General features: G+C 40.4%; 1 protein-coding gene across 1 annotated transcript in view; it reads right to left on the bottom strand.

Annotated features, from left to right (window-relative positions):
• The window catches only part of LOC126282194 (putative helicase MOV-10), a 461,728-nt gene that overhangs the window by 331,420 nt on the left and 109,740 nt on the right, over window positions 1-20,568 (bottom strand). The window contains exon 4 of the mRNA XM_049981723.1: window positions 2,573-2,796. Coding sequence (XP_049837680.1) covers window positions 2,573-2,796 — 224 coding nt within the window. The remainder of the gene's footprint in view (window positions 1-2,572; window positions 2,797-20,568) is intronic.

Here is a 20,568-nt window from a genome sequence, read left to right as displayed (position 1 = left end):
AGGGGCTGGAGCAATGACCATATCGAAAAATATACAATGATACCATGAAATAACTTGTTTCTGAAAATTGATGCTTGAACATTACATAAACAAGAATGTAAAAAGTAAGGCTTACAAAGAGATGGTTGAAAAATTTCTAGATAGTATTCTGACGGTGATGTTATAAAAACTAAGCTACAAAATTTGAAATGACATTTCAGAAAAAAATTCTTTGTTTGTGCTTTATAATAACTGAAGGTATTTTAAATTAGTCTTTGTTGCTGCAGTACAAGAAAAAATAGTGCCAAATGCAGAAATATCTTAAAAAAGCTTGAAGCAGATGGTGTTTCTTCATGTGAGCAAAAATCTTATGTACTAACATCAACATCTTTTGTAACAAATTGATTTTAGATGGAGAAAGCAAGCCAAGTGTTACATGTGTTTCATTAAGACCATTGATGTTATTTCATTTCAATAAAACGAAACACATTTGGTGACAAAAATATGCTTTTCCTTGGAGTCACAATACAGAATTAACATACCTTCACTGATTTCAGAAATAACCCCAGGAAAATTAGGCTCTTGAAAAAAGTGTAAAAGGTGGGGAAGAGTTGTGTAAATCAACACTATCAGTGACTGCCAATAAAATGTTGGTTCTACTTCGTTCCTTGTTGTTGGTTACAGTCATTAACCATTGTGTTATGTCAATTATTTTACAGGTATTGTGTGATTTTTCTTTTTAGAATTATGATTTTTCTTTTGAGAAGCAGATGAGTACATAGCATACAAACCACCAGCAGCTGCCACAGTTTTCTTCTTCTTATCATCCATACTTTCTAATACATAAATTTCTTTCAAAGTGCAAAAATGTACTGGAATAAATGAAATGTTTATAAAATGACACACAGCATAATGTACTTGTGGTGGCACAGTCAAAATTCCTCAAATCCATCACCCATGACCTCTGGCCTGCCGAGGAGCACCACAGTTCTGGGTCCATAGATAAACCACGAAAATTTGCCACATTACACCACACACAGACAGATCCAGTCTGTGGGCAGATCAATGAGACTGGATCTGATGGGCAGGGCATGCACATTAGTGGGAAATGACAGGCTTCAGATCGGTAGGTCCGATCAGTTAGAGATACCCACAGAAATGGGCTGCGGTTTTGGCTCATTACAGAAATCCACTTGGAGGCCATCACAAGTCACAGACATCATGTTGAAGAAATGAGACCACAGTGATCAATCCATGCAACAGGTAACTTGTGCGAATACTTTGAGGAGCAATAATAATGAGGATAGGTAATAACTCACCATGAAGGTATTTGCTGAGCCACAGACACACAGAAAAGACAATAACACTCTCACAACTAAATTTTCAGCTATAGCCTTTGTCAGAAAATGAGAGCACACACACATTCACACACTCACTCAGACACAGCTCAGGTACACATGACCACCATCTATGACTGCTGCATCTACAGTCTCTGAGAATCAGATCCAAACAAGCCACTCCTCATGCCTCCCTGCCTCTTGTTGGCAGCTGGTGGGCTAGTGGTAAGAAGTGGTGGTGGCACTGAATGCAAGCTGAGAGAAGTAGTAGGAAGGGGAGAAGCAGTAGGAACGAGGGAGTAGGGAAGCAGTCCACATAATCAGCTGCACCCAGCCAGTGATGCTGCATGACATCTCAGTAAACAAATCATTTCATCTACTGAGAAAAAAAATGAGATTTTTCCAATATTGTTTTTTCATCAAATTTTCCTTGACATGTTTGAAATTCCCTTATCTTTCCTGATTTCCAGAATCCTGTTCACGTATCATTCCATGCACTGCCACGTTTCACCTGTAAGGATACTCAGGTTGTGTTACAGCAAGAGTATGTTTTTCCAGGCCCTAAGTCATATACACATCAAATTTGGTTGAAATTTCTCCAAGATTTCTACAGTTATTTACACATATCACCATTTTCCCAAACTCAGCTCCACAATTATGGGTACAATGCAATGTAACTGTCACAACATCTTTTTCCTAAATAGTATGTCACACGTGTATGAGGAAGAAATTGCTCTAAGTCCTTCAGAGGTATGCCTTACATGTTACAATTTCTTAATGTCACAACCACCCTTATAGGTTAAATGATATTAGGTTTTCAGCAATTAACCTAGTAAATAAAATAATGGATTTAATGCTAATATGGTTTCTGTTGAGTTTTCTTTATATACAACTCTCCTTTAAATTTTCTTTATATATAAACAAACCTCTGCCCCCTTCATATAGTTACCACAACTCTGAGGCTACTAGGGGTGTCTTACCCAGTACTATATTTTTCCAGATAGCAAATCAAAAATGTAACAAAATGTTGAAATTGCTCTAAGCATTCCATGCTTACATATCACCCATTTCCATCTATAGCTCCCCCCCCCCCCCCCCCCCAATTATTGAACACACACATGAACAAGCACAATCACAAACAAACTGGTAGAGAAAACACAAAGATAGGGAAGCTGTTTACGCTTAAAAAAATAAAAAATAAAAATAAAAAATTCTGATGAAAGCTACTTGTATTTCTTAACATTTAGTGTACTTACCTGGTACTATATATGATGGTAAGCAGTAACTCAATTGAATTTCAGTCGTAGGTATTAATAGAGTTACATCAGTAACAGTGCACAATGTCTTGTCATTATTGACAAGCACTATTTCAACATCTACTGTTTCTCCCAGTCTGACTAAACATTCCCCGTTTTCCATTTTAACACTCTTAGATACTGTGGCTGTATCCATGTAATAAAGTTTTCCATCAAGGGCTCCCCTATTCCAAGAGAAAAGAAGGTGGTTAAGTTAACGACACCAGCATTTGTGATACTACGGCCCCAGTGGTGTTTCTGGCCACTATGGATAACACAGAAAACATAAGTACGAAATAATCATAAATGCAATATTCACCACATTTAAATCTATGATTCCTTAAAGTAATGGACTGACTACAGCCCCAGTGGTGTTTCTGGCCACTATGGATAACACAGAAAACATAAGTACGAAATAATCATAAATGCAATATTCACCACATTTAAATCTATGATTCCTTAAAGTAATGGACTGTTAAATATTCAGTTCATAAATAGCCTTTTTCATTAAAATCATGCCTCAAGACTAACAAAGGTCGCCCAAATTATGGATTGTACTTGGTCTGAATGAGAACTGGCAATAAAGTGGCATGAATATAATTGCTTGTAGATTAACAAGATCACAAATTATTCATTCCGCTCACCAATGTCATAAAAGCATGTGACAATTTCAGAGAATGGCACATATATTTACTTGTCAAGAACTGTCTGTTTCTTATGAGCCATCAAAAATATGAAGCACTGTTGGTTGGAATTTTTAATGCTCTGTCAATAGTACGCTCATTAGAGATGGTACACCAAACAAAAATAGCTACAATATAATTCAAACAATGGAGAGTCCAGGATACTCACCACATAGAGGAGGTATTGAGTCATAGACAGGCACAAAGAACAACAATATTAGACATATTTTCAGTAGTCAGACAAAGTCCTTCTTCAGAAGTAGAACTCTCATACATTCACACAACTCACAAACATATGGTCACTGTCTCTGGGCACTAAAGCCTGGGTCTTAAATGTCCCAAGACACTAGCCATGTGTGAGACAACAGCCATGTGTTGTTATTGTGTGAATATGTGGTAGCTCTGCTTCTGAAGAAGGACTTTGTCCGAAAGCTGAAAATGTGTGTGGTGTTCTTTCTCTATGTGCTTGTCTGTGACTAAATGCCTCCATTAACTGTTGCAAAATAATTTAATTGCAACCACATACTAATTATTCCAACTGAGCAAACAGGAACCAATTAGGTAAAAAATGTGGTTGCCTCCTTATATGATGAAACTAGAAACATGTTGAAGAACTACCATAAATGTAAAGGATGATGAGAACAGAGTCACACCTGTTCTGCAAGGTGTGAAAATGTACCATAGGATTTTACTAACATGGATTTATTTACTCACATGTTTTCCCTTCTTGGTCTTGAAATAAAACAATCCCTTGTTTTACATTCCTTTTTCGAAACCCTAATGACATACTCTCTGAAGAGGCAATTCACTGAAAGTTTCATGATTCCAATTGTATCTAATAAGTGATTTCATGTAATACATTAAATTATTTCATTTGTTTACTTGAATGTTATGTTTGTCCAGTATATGCTAGCATTATATTGCATTCACTAATGAAGCCATAATTAAGAAAAATTACGTTGGCATTTCTGTTTTTCACTATTTTGTATAATGTGGTGTATACCTTATGTGAAAATCTTTTATATTGTATACGCCAGTTTGGGCATAAAATACAAAAGGTTTTGTGTATAGTTATTCATAATAACTTTGAACTTTTGATTGTTAAATTTATAAATTTGCGCTCTAATTTTGTTAACCCCCCCTGCCCCCAGCAATGCCAAAACAATCTCTATCTTGATAACTATGAAACTTTTAATTTTTTCCCATCACATCTCTATCTTGATTTTTCATATCTCACTAGTTTCAAAGCTTACAAGTTACCTTATAAGTCTGCTACTGTACTTCCCCTAACATTTTGCCTTCTTCTTCACCAACTGAGGTGTTGCTCTTATTCCAAAGATTATTGGATTATTATTTCTTCCATTTTTATCCATTCTTTTCTATGTCATTGAGATTTCTTCTGCTGTGATTAATTTTTAGCATTTTACCACTGAATGCCACTTTATATGATTTGCTATTTACCTAATCATAAAGACAAGCAAAAAAATTTTTGGTCTGATACAGAGATGGTGTAGATATCAACAACACTTTGTTTTTTTGTAAATAAAATAGAAAGAAACTTCCACATGGGAAAAATATATTAAAAACAAAGATTCCAAGACTTACCAAGCGGGAAAGCGCCAGCAGACAGGCACATGAACAAAACACACAAACACACACACAGAATTGCTAGCTTTAGCAACCTATGGTTGCTTCTTCAGGAAGGAGAGGGAAAGACAAAAGGATGTGGGTTTTAAGGGAGAGGGTAAGGAGTCATTCCAATCCCGGGAGCGGAAAGACTTCCCTTGGGGGAAAAAAAGGACAGATGTACACTCGCACACACACACACATATCCATCCGCACATACACAGACACAAGCAATGTGTTAACTCCATTTAGAGAGTAGCTTTGTTTACATGTTTCATTTCATGTTGATCATATTGGGTTTCTTAGACTGAAACGGATAAAGTGGTATACTATATCTTCACAAAATATATTGTGTTGAATGGTTTTTGATAACAGAAATTTATCCTAAATTGATGAATATTTATAAGGTGTCTGCTCATTTATGCTCAACAATTAAAAATAAATGGCTTAATTCAAATGGCACATTAGATAGCTGATGTTATGTGTACATCAAGAGAAAGAGTATAGGGCTGAAATTCTAGTTAAAATAACTATTCATTTGACATTACTTTTGTTAGACATAGAAGAGCAACAACACAAAGCTACAATGAATGCTTATATATTTTTAGTCACGCTGCAGTGGATACAATAAACAGATAAACAAAAGACTAACAACTCCAATGTATAGCGATATTACCACCAGCTTTGATGTCATCATTGTGGTGTAATAGTTAGTAACACAGGCTGGTGTGCTGTAGATCTCTGGTGTTCAAACCTGACCACTACCAGTTATTTGTTATTTTGTATTCATCACTTCTGGAAGGCTCTCAAATCTTATAATTGTAAAGTTTGTACGGTATATCCAAAATTTCAGTACTTGTATAATTAACTGATCCCTCCACCGAAGAGACGAGTTCTGTTCTGGCTGTACATTGGAGTCTTTTCAATGCTGAGTGTTTCACTGACAACCTAGGTTTCAGGTCTGGACTGGATTGTGGTTATGACATGACACTGTTTGGTGGATAGGCCAGGTACTTTAATACATCTACATCAGAATACAAGCAGTACATTGTTCCCAAGGTCTGTTTTTCATGAGAGCAATGGATTCCAAGTCAGCAGTAAATCAGTTGTACATCAGGCAATGGGCAGTATTCTCTGGAGATGCTGTTTAAGACCCAGTGAAATGCCTGCTGAAAGGATTCAACCAAGACATCAAATACAACAGGTGGGATGACTGATGTGGTTGCTAAAGGTGTACTTTTATTTGGATGGCAGAGCCCAGCAGTGGTGTGAGAACAGTGAATAGAAGCTTAATAGCTGGGACAAATTCCAGGCTGAACTGAAGAAAATGTTTGGCCATAATTAGCAGCAAGTCTGCTTAGTGGGAGAACAACTGAAGAACAAAGCCCAACTTCATAGGGGAACAACACAGTTGTACATGTAGAACACTAAGGCCCTATGCCACATCATGAATCCCCATGACAAAAGTGATAAAAATCTCAAATGTGATGAAAGGAGTTGCAGAAGACACATGATACAAATGTATGGAAGCCAGAACTGTCAAACCAAGTACATAAGAGATAGCAGCCTTGAATGTCGAAATGTTGACCCTTTACATCGTGAGGTAATAGTGAATGTTGAGGAAGAGATGTATCAAACTAAAATCCAGAATCCAACCAGTACTCTGCAAAAGAACAGACATTTGGAGGACAGAGGACAGCAGTCAATCATCACAACAATCCTATTGACATCAGTCATCTGCTGATGATTATAGCTGACCTGTGGCCTGAAGCTTATCACTGTAGCCTGGATGAGGTTGCTCCCCAACATGCAGTAGCCATTCCCAATTCCCATACAGAGGTACTGACTACACACCTAGCTGCCAAATTCAGGAAAAGCCATTCCCAATTCCCATACAGAGGTACTGAATACACACCTAGCTGCCAAATTCAGGAAAAGGAATGGAGGTGACCATCTATGGACCTAGGCCATCACAGAGGAATATCCTCAATGGATGACAGTCACAAGCATAACATAAATTCTCATTGAAATCATCACCAACAGCCAAACAGTTCAGGTGCTAGTTGACATGGGCTTCTTTTTCTCTTATTCTGAATGCGTATCATCGCCAGCTAAACAACGCCGTTCCATGAAATGAAAGCGACTGTGCAGAGGTCACAAATGGGAAATACATCCAGCTGACAGAAATATGAATTGCAAGAGTAACTACCAATGACAGTGCACAGTCCATTGAACTTGTCATTTTAGTAATGTGTAGTAGTGATGTTATTCTCAGATGGGACTTCTTGCAGGGATTACAAGTAATCGTAGACTGTGGAAGATGTGTAGGTACATGATGAAAGACCCGCAGGATGTCATAAAGTTCAAATTTATCAAAAACAAAAAATTAAACACCAATCAACCATAAACGTTGGCAAACACATTAATTATTAATGCGCAGTAAGGTGCAGACAAATGAAAAAACATCATTCATTTTTTTGAACATGTTTTTGTTACTCACACTTTCTTTTATGTATGACGTGCTTCGAGAGTTTTGTACCATACATGTTTTGAAAGATGAAGAAATTTGATACCATATTAAGTATTTTTTATTCAAATGAAGTGAAACCAAAGAAGGACGAATTTCTTAATTATGACTCGCACTCGTGTACATGGAGTCAGTTGTGTGCATCTACAATTGAAATGTAAGAGAAGTCTGATAGCCAAAACTTTGTACAAGCACAGAACATTTCTAATAACACAATTGTATTCTACTTTCAAATGTATCATCATATGCATATATATACTTTTTTTTTTTTAATTCCTACACAAATGTCGACCAATGTGCCAGGAGCTCAGGGCACTGGTTGTGAGTAGGGTTTGTTAACTATTGTTATAGCAAGAAAATTCTATGACATTCTTATGAAACATAAAAACTAATTGTCTGTGTTTTCTGTTTGCATGCCTCACAATGGGGAGCAAGTAAAACAAAAAGACAAAAATTGAGAAGAAATTTTGGAAAGTAATAAGAATTGGATGCAGGTTATGTAAAATTTTCATTAGTAAGCTGTTTTGTTTGGCACAGCAAAGGTAGGATGGCTACAGTAAGTCGCTTGCATGGTTACACTTGGTAGCAGCTCTTTTGATGTAAATACAAACGTTTTCCTTATTATTCATTTCCTTGAATTAGATAAGTGAAAAATTTACAGAAATTTTTCAATGTGGTACATATTCTCAGTAAAACATAAAGAATCACAATTCAATAGTTTGCACATCATAATAGACATAAAACAGGCATTCACATCACATATATTACAATTATCAAGTGTAATAATTAGCATATGAAATTTTAACACTTTTAAAAAAAAAATCTTATTTTTTGCATTTTCTTATAGCAAGACAGAAAATTATATGTCCATTGTTGATAACAATAGTGAAAACACAATCAGCCATGATGGCGTAGAATTGCGCAATCGAACCATTGAAGTTCAGGTGCCATACACGCCTCCTGCAGAAAGTTTAAGTAGATCAGAGATGAGTGCCGCAGGTTTGACAAATGATATCGATGCTCCACAGCAGAATAACCTTGACCACACAATGTTTACAATTTACGAGACAATGTCATGCATTTCCCAGAGCGACATACCCACTCATGAATGAAACATTGGAGAGTGATTCTAACATATGTTTTCACAACATGTTACAAACATCACTTGGTCACAGCACAAATATTAACTTGGAAAGTACAGCTGATAGCAACCATGGTATAGCAGGAAAGAAGGCACCATATAAGAAGAGAGAACTACTTGCAAAAAGAAGAATAGCAACTCAAGTTCAAGGAATGAGAATACCAACAGGTGGAATATGGAAGTCAACCCGAAGAAAGAAAACAGAACCAAGGAACCAGGCACGAGTTTTGGTGGGATCAGCAGTGGTTTCACAGAAGAAAGCAGTTAATTAAGGGAGTCATCAAGTGGATGAACAGATACGTGACTATAATAACGCAGATGATCACAGTGCATCAAGATTAAAGCTGTTAACTGAACCTAAAACTTCAAGTATAGAATCCAATTGCTCTCAGAGGAATACAGACAGAGACAAACTGCTTACTTTTCTACAAGTTAACATCCATTGTACTAGAAATAAGATTTTAGAATTAGAACATTTATGTAACACTGAGCATGTAGATGTTATATGTGTATCTGAGCACTGGTTACCCCAAGAACAAGTAAACATGTTTGTTTTTCAATGGTATGTTGTGGGAGACATGATATGTAGAAAACAGAGAAAGAATGGTGGTGCTGGAATTTTTGTCAAAGAAGGAATAAAGTTTACCAGAATTGATGTATCTATGTACTGCTCAGAACTAGATGGGGAGTTTAGTTGTGTAAAACTAATGAATGAAAATATAGTGGTAGTTAGTGTATATAGGTTGCCAGATGGTGATGTGCATTTGTTTATTGAAAAATGTGAATTAATAGTTAGAAAGATATTGAAGAGCAACACAAGAATTGCTATATGTGGTGATTTCAGCATAGAAATAGTAAACACACACAGACCAGTTGCTAGAACATTTTTGAATATGCTAATATCATTAAACCTCTGTTGTACAAATAACCATGCCACATGTAACAATACCTGCATAGACAATATTGTTGTGAATTTCCATAGGGAAGATTTTACAGTCAGATTTGCAGGGAGTGGACTTGCAGATCATGAGCCACCACTTCTTACACTCTGTAAGAGGCAGCCAGTTAAAACGGAAGAACCTAAAGTAGTAATGGTACGAGGACAAAAGGAAGAATACATAAGTATGTTTGATGTAAATAAAATAGAAAGAAACTTCCACATGGGAAAAATATATTAAAAACAAAGATTCCAAGACTTACCAAGCGGGAAAGCGCCGGTAGATAGGCACAATGAATAAAACACACAAACACACACACAGAATTTCGAGCTTTCGCAACCAGCGGTTGCTTCGTCAGGAAAGAGGGAAGGAAAAGGAAAGATGAAAGGATGTGGGTTTTAAGGGAGCGGGTTAGGAGTCATTCCAATCCCGGGAGCGGAAAGACTTACCTTAGGGGGACAAAAGAATAGGTATATACTCGCGCGCGCGCGCACACACACACACACACACACACACACACACACACACACACACACACACACACACGCATATCCATCCATACATACACAGACACAAGCAGACATATTTAAAGGCAAAGAATATGGGCAGAGATGTAAGTCAAGGCGGAAGTGTGGAGGCAAAGATGATGTTGAATGACAGGTGAGGTATGAGTGGCGGCAACTTGAAATTAGCGGAGATTGAGGCCTGGTGGATAACGAGAAGAGAGGATATATTGAAGGGCAAGTTCCCATCTCCGGAGTTCGGATAGGTTGGTATTGGTGGGAAGTATCCAGATAACTCGGACGATGTCACACTGTGCCAAGATGTGCTGGCCGTGCACCAAGGCATGTTTAGCCACAGGGTGATCCTCATTACCAACAAACACTGTCTGCCTGTGTCCATTCATGCAAATGGACAGTTTGTTGCTGGTCATTCCCACATAGAAAGCGTCACAGTGTAGGCAGGTCAGTTGGTACATCATGTGGGTGCTTTCACACGTGGCTCTGCCTTTGATCGTGTACACCTTCCGGGTTACAGGACTGGAGTAGGTGGTGGTGGGAGGGTGCATAGGACAGGTTTTAGACCGGGGGCGGTTGCAAGGGTAAGAGCCAGAGGGTAGGGAAGGTGGTTTGGGGATTTCATAGGGATGAACCAAGAGGTTACGAAGGTTGAGTGGACGGCGGAAAGACACTCTTGGTGGAGTGGGGAGGATTTCATGAAAGATGGATCTCATTTCAGGACAGGATTTTAGGAAGTCGTATCCCTGCTTGAGAGCCACATTCAGAGTCTGATCCAGTCCCGGGAAGTATCCTGTCACAAGTGGGGCACTTTTGGGGTTCTTCTGTGAGAGGTTCTGGGTTTGAGGGGATGAGGAAGTGGCTCTGGTTATCTGCTTCTGTACCAGGTCGGTAGTTGTGGGATGCGAAAGCTGTTTTCAGGTTGTTGGTGTAATGGTTCAGGGATTCAGGACTGGAGCAGATTCGTTTGCCATGAAGGCCTAGGCTGTAGGGAAGGAACCGTTTGATATGGAATGGGTGGCAGCTGTCATAATGGAGGTACTGTTGCTTGTTGGTGGGTTTGATGTGGACGGATGTGTGAAGTTGGCCATTGGACAGAGGGAGGTCAACGTCAAGGAAAGTGGCACGCGATTTGGAGTAGGACCAGGTGAATCTGATGGAACCAAAGGAGTTGAGGTTGGAGAGGAAATTCTGGAGTTGTTCTTCACTGTGAGTCCAGCTCATGAAGATGTCATTTATAAATCTGTACCAAACTTTGGGTTGGCAGGCTTGGGTAACCAAGAAGGCTTCCTCTAAGCGACCCATAAATAGGTTGGCATATGAGGGGGCCATCCTGGTACCCATGGCTGTTCCCTTTAATTGTTGGTATGTCTGGCCTTCAAAAGTGAAGAAATTGTGGGTCAGGATGAACCTGGCTAAGGTGACGAGGAAAGAGGTTTTAGGTAGGGTGGCAGGTGATCGGCGTGAAAGGAAGTGCTCCATTGCAGTGAGGCCCTGGACGTACGGGATATTTGTGTATAGGGAAGTGGCATCAATGGTTACAAGGATGGTTTTCGGGGGTAACAGACTGGGTACGGATTCCAGAAAGTGGTTGGTGTCTTTGATGAAGGATGGGAGACTGCATGTAATGGGTTGAAGGTGTTGATCTATGTAGGCAGAGATACATTCTGTGGGGGCTTGGTAACCAGCTACAATGGGGTGGTCAGGGTGTTTGGGTTTGTGAATTTTAGGAAGTAGGTAGAAGGTAGGAGTGCGAGGTGTCGGTGGGGTCAGGAGTTTGATGGAGTCAGGTGAAAGGTTTTGTAGGGGACCTAAGGTTCTGAGGATTCCTTGAAGCTCCGCCTGGACATCAGGAAATGAGATCCATCCTTCATGAAATCTTCCCCACTCCACCAAGAGTGTCTTTCCGCCGTCCACCTAACCTTTGTAACCTCTTGGTTCATCCCTATGAAATCCCCAAACCACCTTCCCTACCCTCTAGCTCCTACCCTTGCAACCGCCCCCGGTCTAAAACCTGTCCTGTCCACCCTCCCACCACCACCTACTCCAGTCCTGTAACCCGGAAGGTGTACACGATCAAAGGCAGAGCCACGTGTGAAAGCACCCACGTGATTTACCAACTGACCTGCCTAAACTGTGACGCTTTCTATGTGGGAATGACCAGCAACAAACTGTCCATTTGCATGAATGGACACAGGCAGACAGTGTTTGTTGGTAATGAGGATCACCCTGTGGCTAAACATGCCTTGGTGCACGGCCAGCACATTTTGGCACAGTGTTACACCGTCTGAGTTATCTGGATACTTCCCACCACCACCAACCTATCCGAACTCCAGAGATGGGAACCTGCCCTTCAATATATCCTCTCTTCTCATTATCCACCAGGCCTCAATCTCCGCTAATTTCAAGTTGCCGCCACTCATACCTCACCTGTCATTCAACATCATCTTTGCCTCCACACTTCCGCCTTGACTTACATCTCTGCCCATACTCTTTGCCTTTAAATATGTCTGCTTGTGTCTGTGTATGTATGGATGGATATGCGTGTGTGTGTGTGTGTGTGTGTGTGTGTGTGTGTGGGCGCGAGTATATGCCTATCCTTTTTTTCCCCTAAGGTAAGTCTTTGACAAAATATCTTGGGTGGCATACCTTATCTTGAAACTAAGGGAGGTAGTGAGCTTAAAGTACGAGGGTCGGTCAAAAAGTAATGCCTCCCATTTTTTTTTCTACTTAAAAAAATTAAGTTAAGTGAAAAATTTGAATTTGGCGCCATTCCTCAAACCTTCTTCTGCAATCCACTGCAGTAGTAACTTTCTGTGTCAACAGGTGGCAGCACAGCAGAAGTTTGTAAGATGGCCGACATCGATGTTCGTTTGAGACAGCGTTGTGTGATTGAATTCTTGAATGCAGAAGGTGAAACGCCCATACGCATTCATGAAAGACTGAAGAAGGTGTATGGTGTTGTGACAGTGGATGTCAGCACTGTTAGACGATGGGTTCGTCGTTGTAAGGAAGCTGAAGGGCAAACACCGTTGACTGACGAAAAGCAGAGCGGCAGGCCGGTGAGTGCAGTGACTCCACACAACGTTCAGCAAGTTGATGACATCATTCGTGGTGACCGTCGGGTGACTGCAGATGAAGTGTGTCGCATTATTTCTCTTAGTAAAGGCAGTGTGATCACGATTATTAAACAATTGGGGTACTCAAAAGTTTGTGCACGGTGGGTTCCAAGAATGTTAACCGATCAGAATAAAGAGGCAAGGAAAACAATAGCCTCCCAACACTTGCAGCGCTTCCATTTGGAGGGAGATGAGTTTCTGAAAAAAATTGTGACCGGGGACGAAACATGGGTGCATTTTTTTGAACCCGAATCAAAGAGGCAGTCAATGGAGTGGCGTCACACAAGCTCGCCGTGGAAGAAAAAATTCAAAACTGTGCGATCGGCAGGGAAAGTTATGGCAAGTTTTCTGGGATACACAGGGTGTGATTCTGGTTGATTTTTTGGAGCAGGGATGCACAATAAATTCTGTTTAATACGTCACAACCCTCAAAAAACTTAAAGCACGTCTTCAGCGAGTTCGCCCAACAAAATCAATGGCAGATGTTCTTCTTTTGCATGACAATGCAAGACCACACACCAGTCGTCACACCTCTGACGAGATTGTCAAAATTGGATGGGAAGTTTTGCCTCATCCCCCATACAGCCCTGACCTGGCACCATCAGACTTCCATCTGTTCGGGCCACTAAAAGAAGCTCATCGTGGGATTCATTTTGAAGATGAGGAGGCCGCCAAAACATCCGTGCGTCAATGGCTTAGGAAGCAGAGCTGTGATTTTTACCGTGCTGGGATACATGCCCTTGTTCAAAGATGGACCAAAACTGTAGAGATGGGCGGAGATTACATTGAAAAATGACAAAATGATCCTCAATGTTGTGGTTTTCAACCTATGTAATTGCATTTAAATTTCCTGACAATTAAACGTAGAAAAAAAAATAGGAGGCATTACTTTTTGACTGACCCTCGTACCTTAGGGTGATATACTTTGGGCTATTCCAGTCACAATTTCATATGGTCTGATTATATGGGGGCACTCCCCTCAAATCAAGAACATCTTAAAATTACAAAAAAAAAGTCTTACACGTAATATGTAAAAGTGGTCTTAGGGAGAACTGTTGTCCTCTTTTTTCCAGGCTCAGAATACTCACAATTATAAATTTATACATCTATGTGTCTGTACTCTATATGTAGAATAATTTTCAGAATTTATTACCAGAGGGGAAATACATGAACACATCACCAGGGCTAAGGGTAATTTAGACATACCACGCCACAGATTAGCAAGAACAGGAAATTCCCACAAAGTTAACCCACTCAAAATGTTCAATAAACTGCCAACTCATGTTCAGTCTATGGATACAAAATTTTTAAAGATTAAGTGGTGCAGCAGTCTGTCAGATCATCCATTCTATGACATTAAAGAATTTTTTGGGATGCCTGAAGAGGATATTAGCATTTAAAAGTTGTCTGTAGTTAAACATATTATTGTGCGCTGTGGTTAATCGTGTGTAATTATGTAGTGTATACAATAAACAATACAATAGTATATTACATTAGATCGTAGTATAGGTTATTGTATTATCTTTTAGGAGCTATCCTGGTGTAATTTGGTACACTGCCATGCTTGAAATGAATTCTATAATGTACTGACACTTGTTTATTTTATTATTCTGTATGTACTAGTACATCCTCTATGACAAAGCCAATATCATTGTAAAATGATCTATGGTGAATGAAATTCTTGATTCTTGATACAGTGCTATGGCAGAAAAAGGGAAATCATGAACAAGGTAAACAGTAAGCTACAAGCTACTGAAAATAGGATCTGCAATGTTTCAGAAGATTTACCGGATCTCAAAATAAGAACATAAATATGAATAAACCACAACCTGTCAGTATTTGTCCACAAATTGTCACGAGTCCCACAGCGGTACAAGAGACAGCTGTAGGGTGCAAAATGTAGACATACCCACAACTTCAACACCTGAACAATTACAAACCTGAATTACAGGTAACCAGAATAACTACATACATACGACCAAAAATGCCACATGTCTATCAACTATTTTTGCCGATGAAGGTTTTCTGAGACATCGACAGTTTCATACATTCACTACTGAAGGTAAAAGAATGAATCCATTAAGTATTTATCAGTGCTTTTTGTCATGTGCTTTCATGCAACTGGACGGAAGCACAGAAAATCTGATTTGTCATGGGATATACGCACGACAACCTTCTTTTGTGGGCAACTGAAGTGGCCAAATGTTGCAGCACTTATATCAAATTTGAACAAGCTGTCCTTGACAAATACTGGTCTGAGGCAGTGCAAGAAAGACTCAGATGCGAGGTTTTTAACCCTACACCATTCAATGGCAAATACAGTAGCCTATATGGGTACTTTGAAAAATACCAGAACAAGGTATGCTACTGGATGAACCTAATATCACAGGTAGATGTGTTACAAATTTTGATAAGTCGTTTACCATGACACATTAGAGAAAAATTAATCACAATGCCAGGGCACGACACTGATTATTTTCTGTCAGTGCTTTTATCTACTGACTTAATCTATGAGGAGAGACCTATTGCCAATATAGCAACAGAAAATCAGGCACAACAATAACATGGTTATGTAAATCAGACAATCAAACATGATCCCACAGCAAGGATGGTACACACAACAACAAAGTTACATACCCAGAGGTAATGAGTACGGAAACGGGAATAGATAAAAAACGAATCATTTAAAAGAAATTTTCAAAACAACAAGAGTAATGTCAATGCATGAGCGAATTACAATCCACCATCATAAGGCCCTATGCAGAAACAGTCAGCCACATCAGTGGCCGATGTGCGGCAACAATGCCATGCCTTACATTGTACTGCACCCGACCTTTGGGCAACAAAATAAGGACACAGCAGGTAATGACACACAAAGTACAACCAACTGAAATTACTCCAGGTAATGAATTAAGTCACACTATACCGTCAGAGAACACCAAACAGTTGTAGTTAAGTCCCAGGCTATTGACTTCACCTTAGGGGCTGGGGGCATTTTTGTTCCAGATGCAAGAAGATTAGATTAGATTATCTTCAGTTTTTGTTCTACAGACCCAAAAAATGAGATGATTTTTATGGGTGTGGAACATGTCAGAAAGTATGACATAAAAACATAAAAATTTGAATATAATACTTACATACATTTGAACATTTTTCTTAGGATTTCACGAAAAATTGCACACACAACTGTTACGAAATATGCATGCTCCTTACACAACAGTAGCCAAACAGTGAAAGTGAACAGACCACAATTGGAAGCCTGCCAACAGCCAACAGTTTGGACGTGATGTTGATTGCTCTAGGAGGAAGGCAGCTGCAACGCGTGAAATGTTAATCAGGCTATAGTGTGTTGAACAAAGGGAGTAAATCCGCTATTAAGTGTCTGGATACAGTGGGAATTCAAATTGGATCATTAATTTCAAGTTGTTTTCATTCATCTCTAAACCGAAGACTATTGATACTTCGGGGGGGCGGGGGAGTCATTGGGAAAATGGCAATTGCATTCAGATGCTTTCAGGTCCCATGGGTTTCGGTCTGAAATTTAAAGTTACTGTGCTCTTGACTGACTAGGGGTCCACCATGGATTTTCGACTGAAGAAGGGGTCTGCCAGCTGAAAAGGTTGGGAGTTGCCCATCAAAAAGTCTTTCAAACTCTGTTTAAACCATTCTTTATTTGAAACCAAGTTTTTTATGGTTGCTGGCAATTTATTAAAAATATGTGTTCCAAAATATTGGCCCCTTTTTGGGCCAAGGTAAGTGATTTTAGGCCTTTATGTAGATTCTTCTTATTCCTAGTATTGATACTGTGTACTGAGCTATTGGTTGGAAATATAGATGTATTACTTGCATCAAATTTCATTAAGGAATAAATATACTGAGAAGCAGTGGCTAGAATAAAAAGTTCGTTGAACAGGTTTCTACGAGATGTTCTGGAATTTACACCACAAATGATTCTTATCGCACGCTTTTGCACCCTAAAAACTTTTGCTCAGTTTGATGAGTTGCCCCAGAATATGATCCCATACGATATAATAGAATGAAAGTAAGCAAGGTATGCAAGTTTTTTTATATTTATATCTCCTACATCTGCATCATTCTCACAGCAAATACAGACTTGTTTAGGCGCTTACGCAATTCTATGATATGGCCTTCCCAACTGAATTTATTATCGAGTTGTAATCCCAGAAATTTAGCACTGTCAACATCTTCGATCTGCATGTCTTCATACGTTATACTCATTGTGGAAGGAAATCTATTATAGGTTCTGAACTGCATATAGTGGGTCTTCTCAAAGTTTAATGACAAAGAATTAGCTTTAAACCACTTATTAATGTTAGTGAAAATTTGATTAGCAGCTATTTCTATATCTGAACTTGACTTGCTACTTATGGCATTGTTTGTATCATCTGCAAACAAAACAAACTTAGCATCTGGCAATGTAACAGATAAGAGGTCATTAATATACACAAGAAAAAGCAGTGGACCCAAACTGGAATCTTGAGGAACACCACATGTAATTAATTCCCAGTCAGATGAAGACTGACTGCTTAGTGTATTTCGCAATGACACCCTTTGTTTCCTGTTAGATAGATAAGACTCAAACCATTTCACAGCATTGCTGGTGACACCATAATACTCTAATTTACTTAGGAGAATGCTGTGGTTCACATAGTGAAAGGCTTTTGACAGATCACAGAAAATGCCAGTAGCCCGTAATGTATTATCTAATGAATTAAGTACATTCTCACTGTAAGTGTAAATAGCTTTCTCTATATCAGAATCCTTCAGAAACCCAAACTGTGACTTGGACAATATATCATTTGCAGTCAGATGCTTAAGGAGACTCTTTAACACAACTTTTTCAAATATTTTTGAGAAAGCCAGCAAAAGTGAAATTGATCGATAGTTTGATGGTATCTCTTTATCTGCCTTCTTGTAAAGAGGCTTGTGGCATAGAGCGCCATAAATATTGATATTTGTTCAGTGCGTAAGTGTGATATCTTTGAGGAGAGGGCTTTAGGCAGGATGTTGGACGCTAATGGCAGTTAGCCTCCGGACTTGTATCTGTGTAGAAGCTAAGTGTGAATCAATCTATATCTGAGAGAATTCTAGTTGTTTACCTACAACCAACCCATATTCCCTCACTGGTGAACCCGTTTTTTGTGTAATACGCGTCCGAGTTACCGCCCGAAGATTATTTACGCGCCAACCACGTCGGGTTTCTCCGAGATCGCGAGGGCCTTTGTTCAGCTCCAGACAATGGCCTTTCAGCACTCACTGCCACCCGGATTTCAGTAGCATCTCTTCAGCACTCCTGCCGTCGTAGTGGACATGCTGCAAGAATCTTCAGAATCCTTCAGCCAGAAAATTCAGTGGAATTCATCGAGTGCCGCCAGTTTCTTCCAACCGCCAATGGTCGTGGACTCTGGCTGTGTTAGCGTAGGCCTACCAACATGTTCTCCACAGAGTGTTGGTCAGAACATTCCTACTCCTGTGTCGAATGCACATTTCAATACAGTTCATGGCTTTGAGCGAGGTTTTGCTACTTTGGAAAATCCAGTAGGTAATCCAAACTCGAATCAGTTCCCGCCACGTGTGTATCCTTCTGCGCCAGCTAGTCAACAGGTGTTCAATGCTCGCCAAACAGCAAATATCACACCGATTGTGCATCCTAGTGGATGTGTGTGGGATCCTTGTGTTGCTTCTAATCAAGTCAACAATTGTGTGCTGAACAGTAATTACTCCGACATCTACAACCAGCCCCACCACTCACGATCGAGTGAATACTGTGTGCATAACGGACATTCACTGGCGTACTTAAGTACTTGTGGCTTCTCTCCAAGCTACCATGTCCATGAGAATTCACATTTTGACTAAGATCCTCACACCGTTCGAGTGTCCGTCGCTTCTCAGCCCCCCCACCCCCCATGTCAAGTGAATTTCGCATTTCCCGCATTACGGGTCGCCAATAATTCTGACTCGCCATCTTCTGCATGCTCTACTTCCGTCCGAAGTAATAGGCGCACCTACCAGACTTCAAACCCGCTCACCCGGAGTTCTGGTTTAACCTGGTTGAGCAAACATTCAATGTCTGTGCTTTGGACGAGGACGCACGCTTCGCCTGCCTCATGAACCATCTTCATTTAATTTACGATCTGGTCAAAGCACCCCCCCCCCCCCCCCCCCTAGCAGGGAAGTATGCTGTGGCGAAACAGACGATACTGGAGCATGTCTATAAAACCAGGAGAGAGAATGTGCGACTGCTCATCTACGGTCTCCGTCCCAGCTGTGGCGGTGCACCCGTCTTCTCGTCGATGAGCAAGTTATGCCTGATAACACGCTCACAGAAATCTGGACTGAAAAGCTGCCTTTGCCTGTCCAGACTGCAATCTCTGCGTATGAAGGTAGGCCAGTGAATGAACGTTTACGCACCGCCGATAGAGCATACTCCGCCAGGCAACGTGAGCTCCATGCACTGCATTCTGGACATGACTGCACTAAGCCCCTTTCTGAAGCCATGCTCTTGTCTGGTGCTGCTAATAACAAGTTTGTTAAACTAGCCGCCCTGCCTGCACCGCCAACCCCCCCACAATGACAGTGCATCGGCCTCTGTGGAAGACTCTGGGGCACATACACCATCACCTAGCAACTACCCACAGGAGCACAGGCCCGCCCAACCTTACTGTTTCTTCCATGCGAGATTCGGGGAGCAAGCTCGCAAATGCCAGTCACCGTGTTCTTACCCAAACTCCAACCGCAGGTAGGCTACGGTGCCACCTCCTGCGATGTAAACAACGGGCACAATCCCACGTTGCACTCTGTTTCGGACAACAACAGTAAGTGTGGTCGAGTCTATGTTCGCGATTTACGATCAGGTGTATGTTTTCTGGTAGACACTGGCGCAGACGTCTCTTTGCTGCCGGGGCGCCTACCAACCAATAAAGTGCAACCACACAAAATAGTACTTCGAGCAGTGAACTTGTCTACCCTACAGTGTTCGGGTTCCACATAGTATACAGTGAAACTTTTGCCAGAGTGCAAGCTGGAGTGGACTTTTCTACTGTCAACAATTGAAGAACCTATTCTCGGAATTGATTTCCTCAAGCACTATCAGTTGTCACTAGATTTTGTGCAAAATACTGTGTTTTACTCCCTCCCCCCCTCCCCCCCCCCCCTTAACAAACATATTCCTTTCGCTCCGGCGAGTGACTGTTCGGCTAACACCAAACATGTGTGCTGTGCTAAGAACTAAGAAGTGTGTAAACCTATCCTTGGAGCTGCAATCTTGGACAAACAAGTGGCTAGTGGAGTGCGCCAAGTCTTCAAAGTTGCGAATGGAACGTACGGAAATGCTGCTGCATCTCTGCAACATACACCATGAGTTGGCCTCCACACAACAACGCCT

This window comes from Schistocerca gregaria, chromosome 7, assembly GCF_023897955.1.
Source record: "Schistocerca gregaria isolate iqSchGreg1 chromosome 7, iqSchGreg1.2, whole genome shotgun sequence".
NCBI classification, from domain to species: domain Eukaryota; kingdom Metazoa; phylum Arthropoda; class Insecta; order Orthoptera; family Acrididae; genus Schistocerca; species Schistocerca gregaria.
The sequence above is the reverse complement of the archived record's forward strand: the minus strand, read 5'-3'. Positions and strand labels throughout refer to the sequence as shown.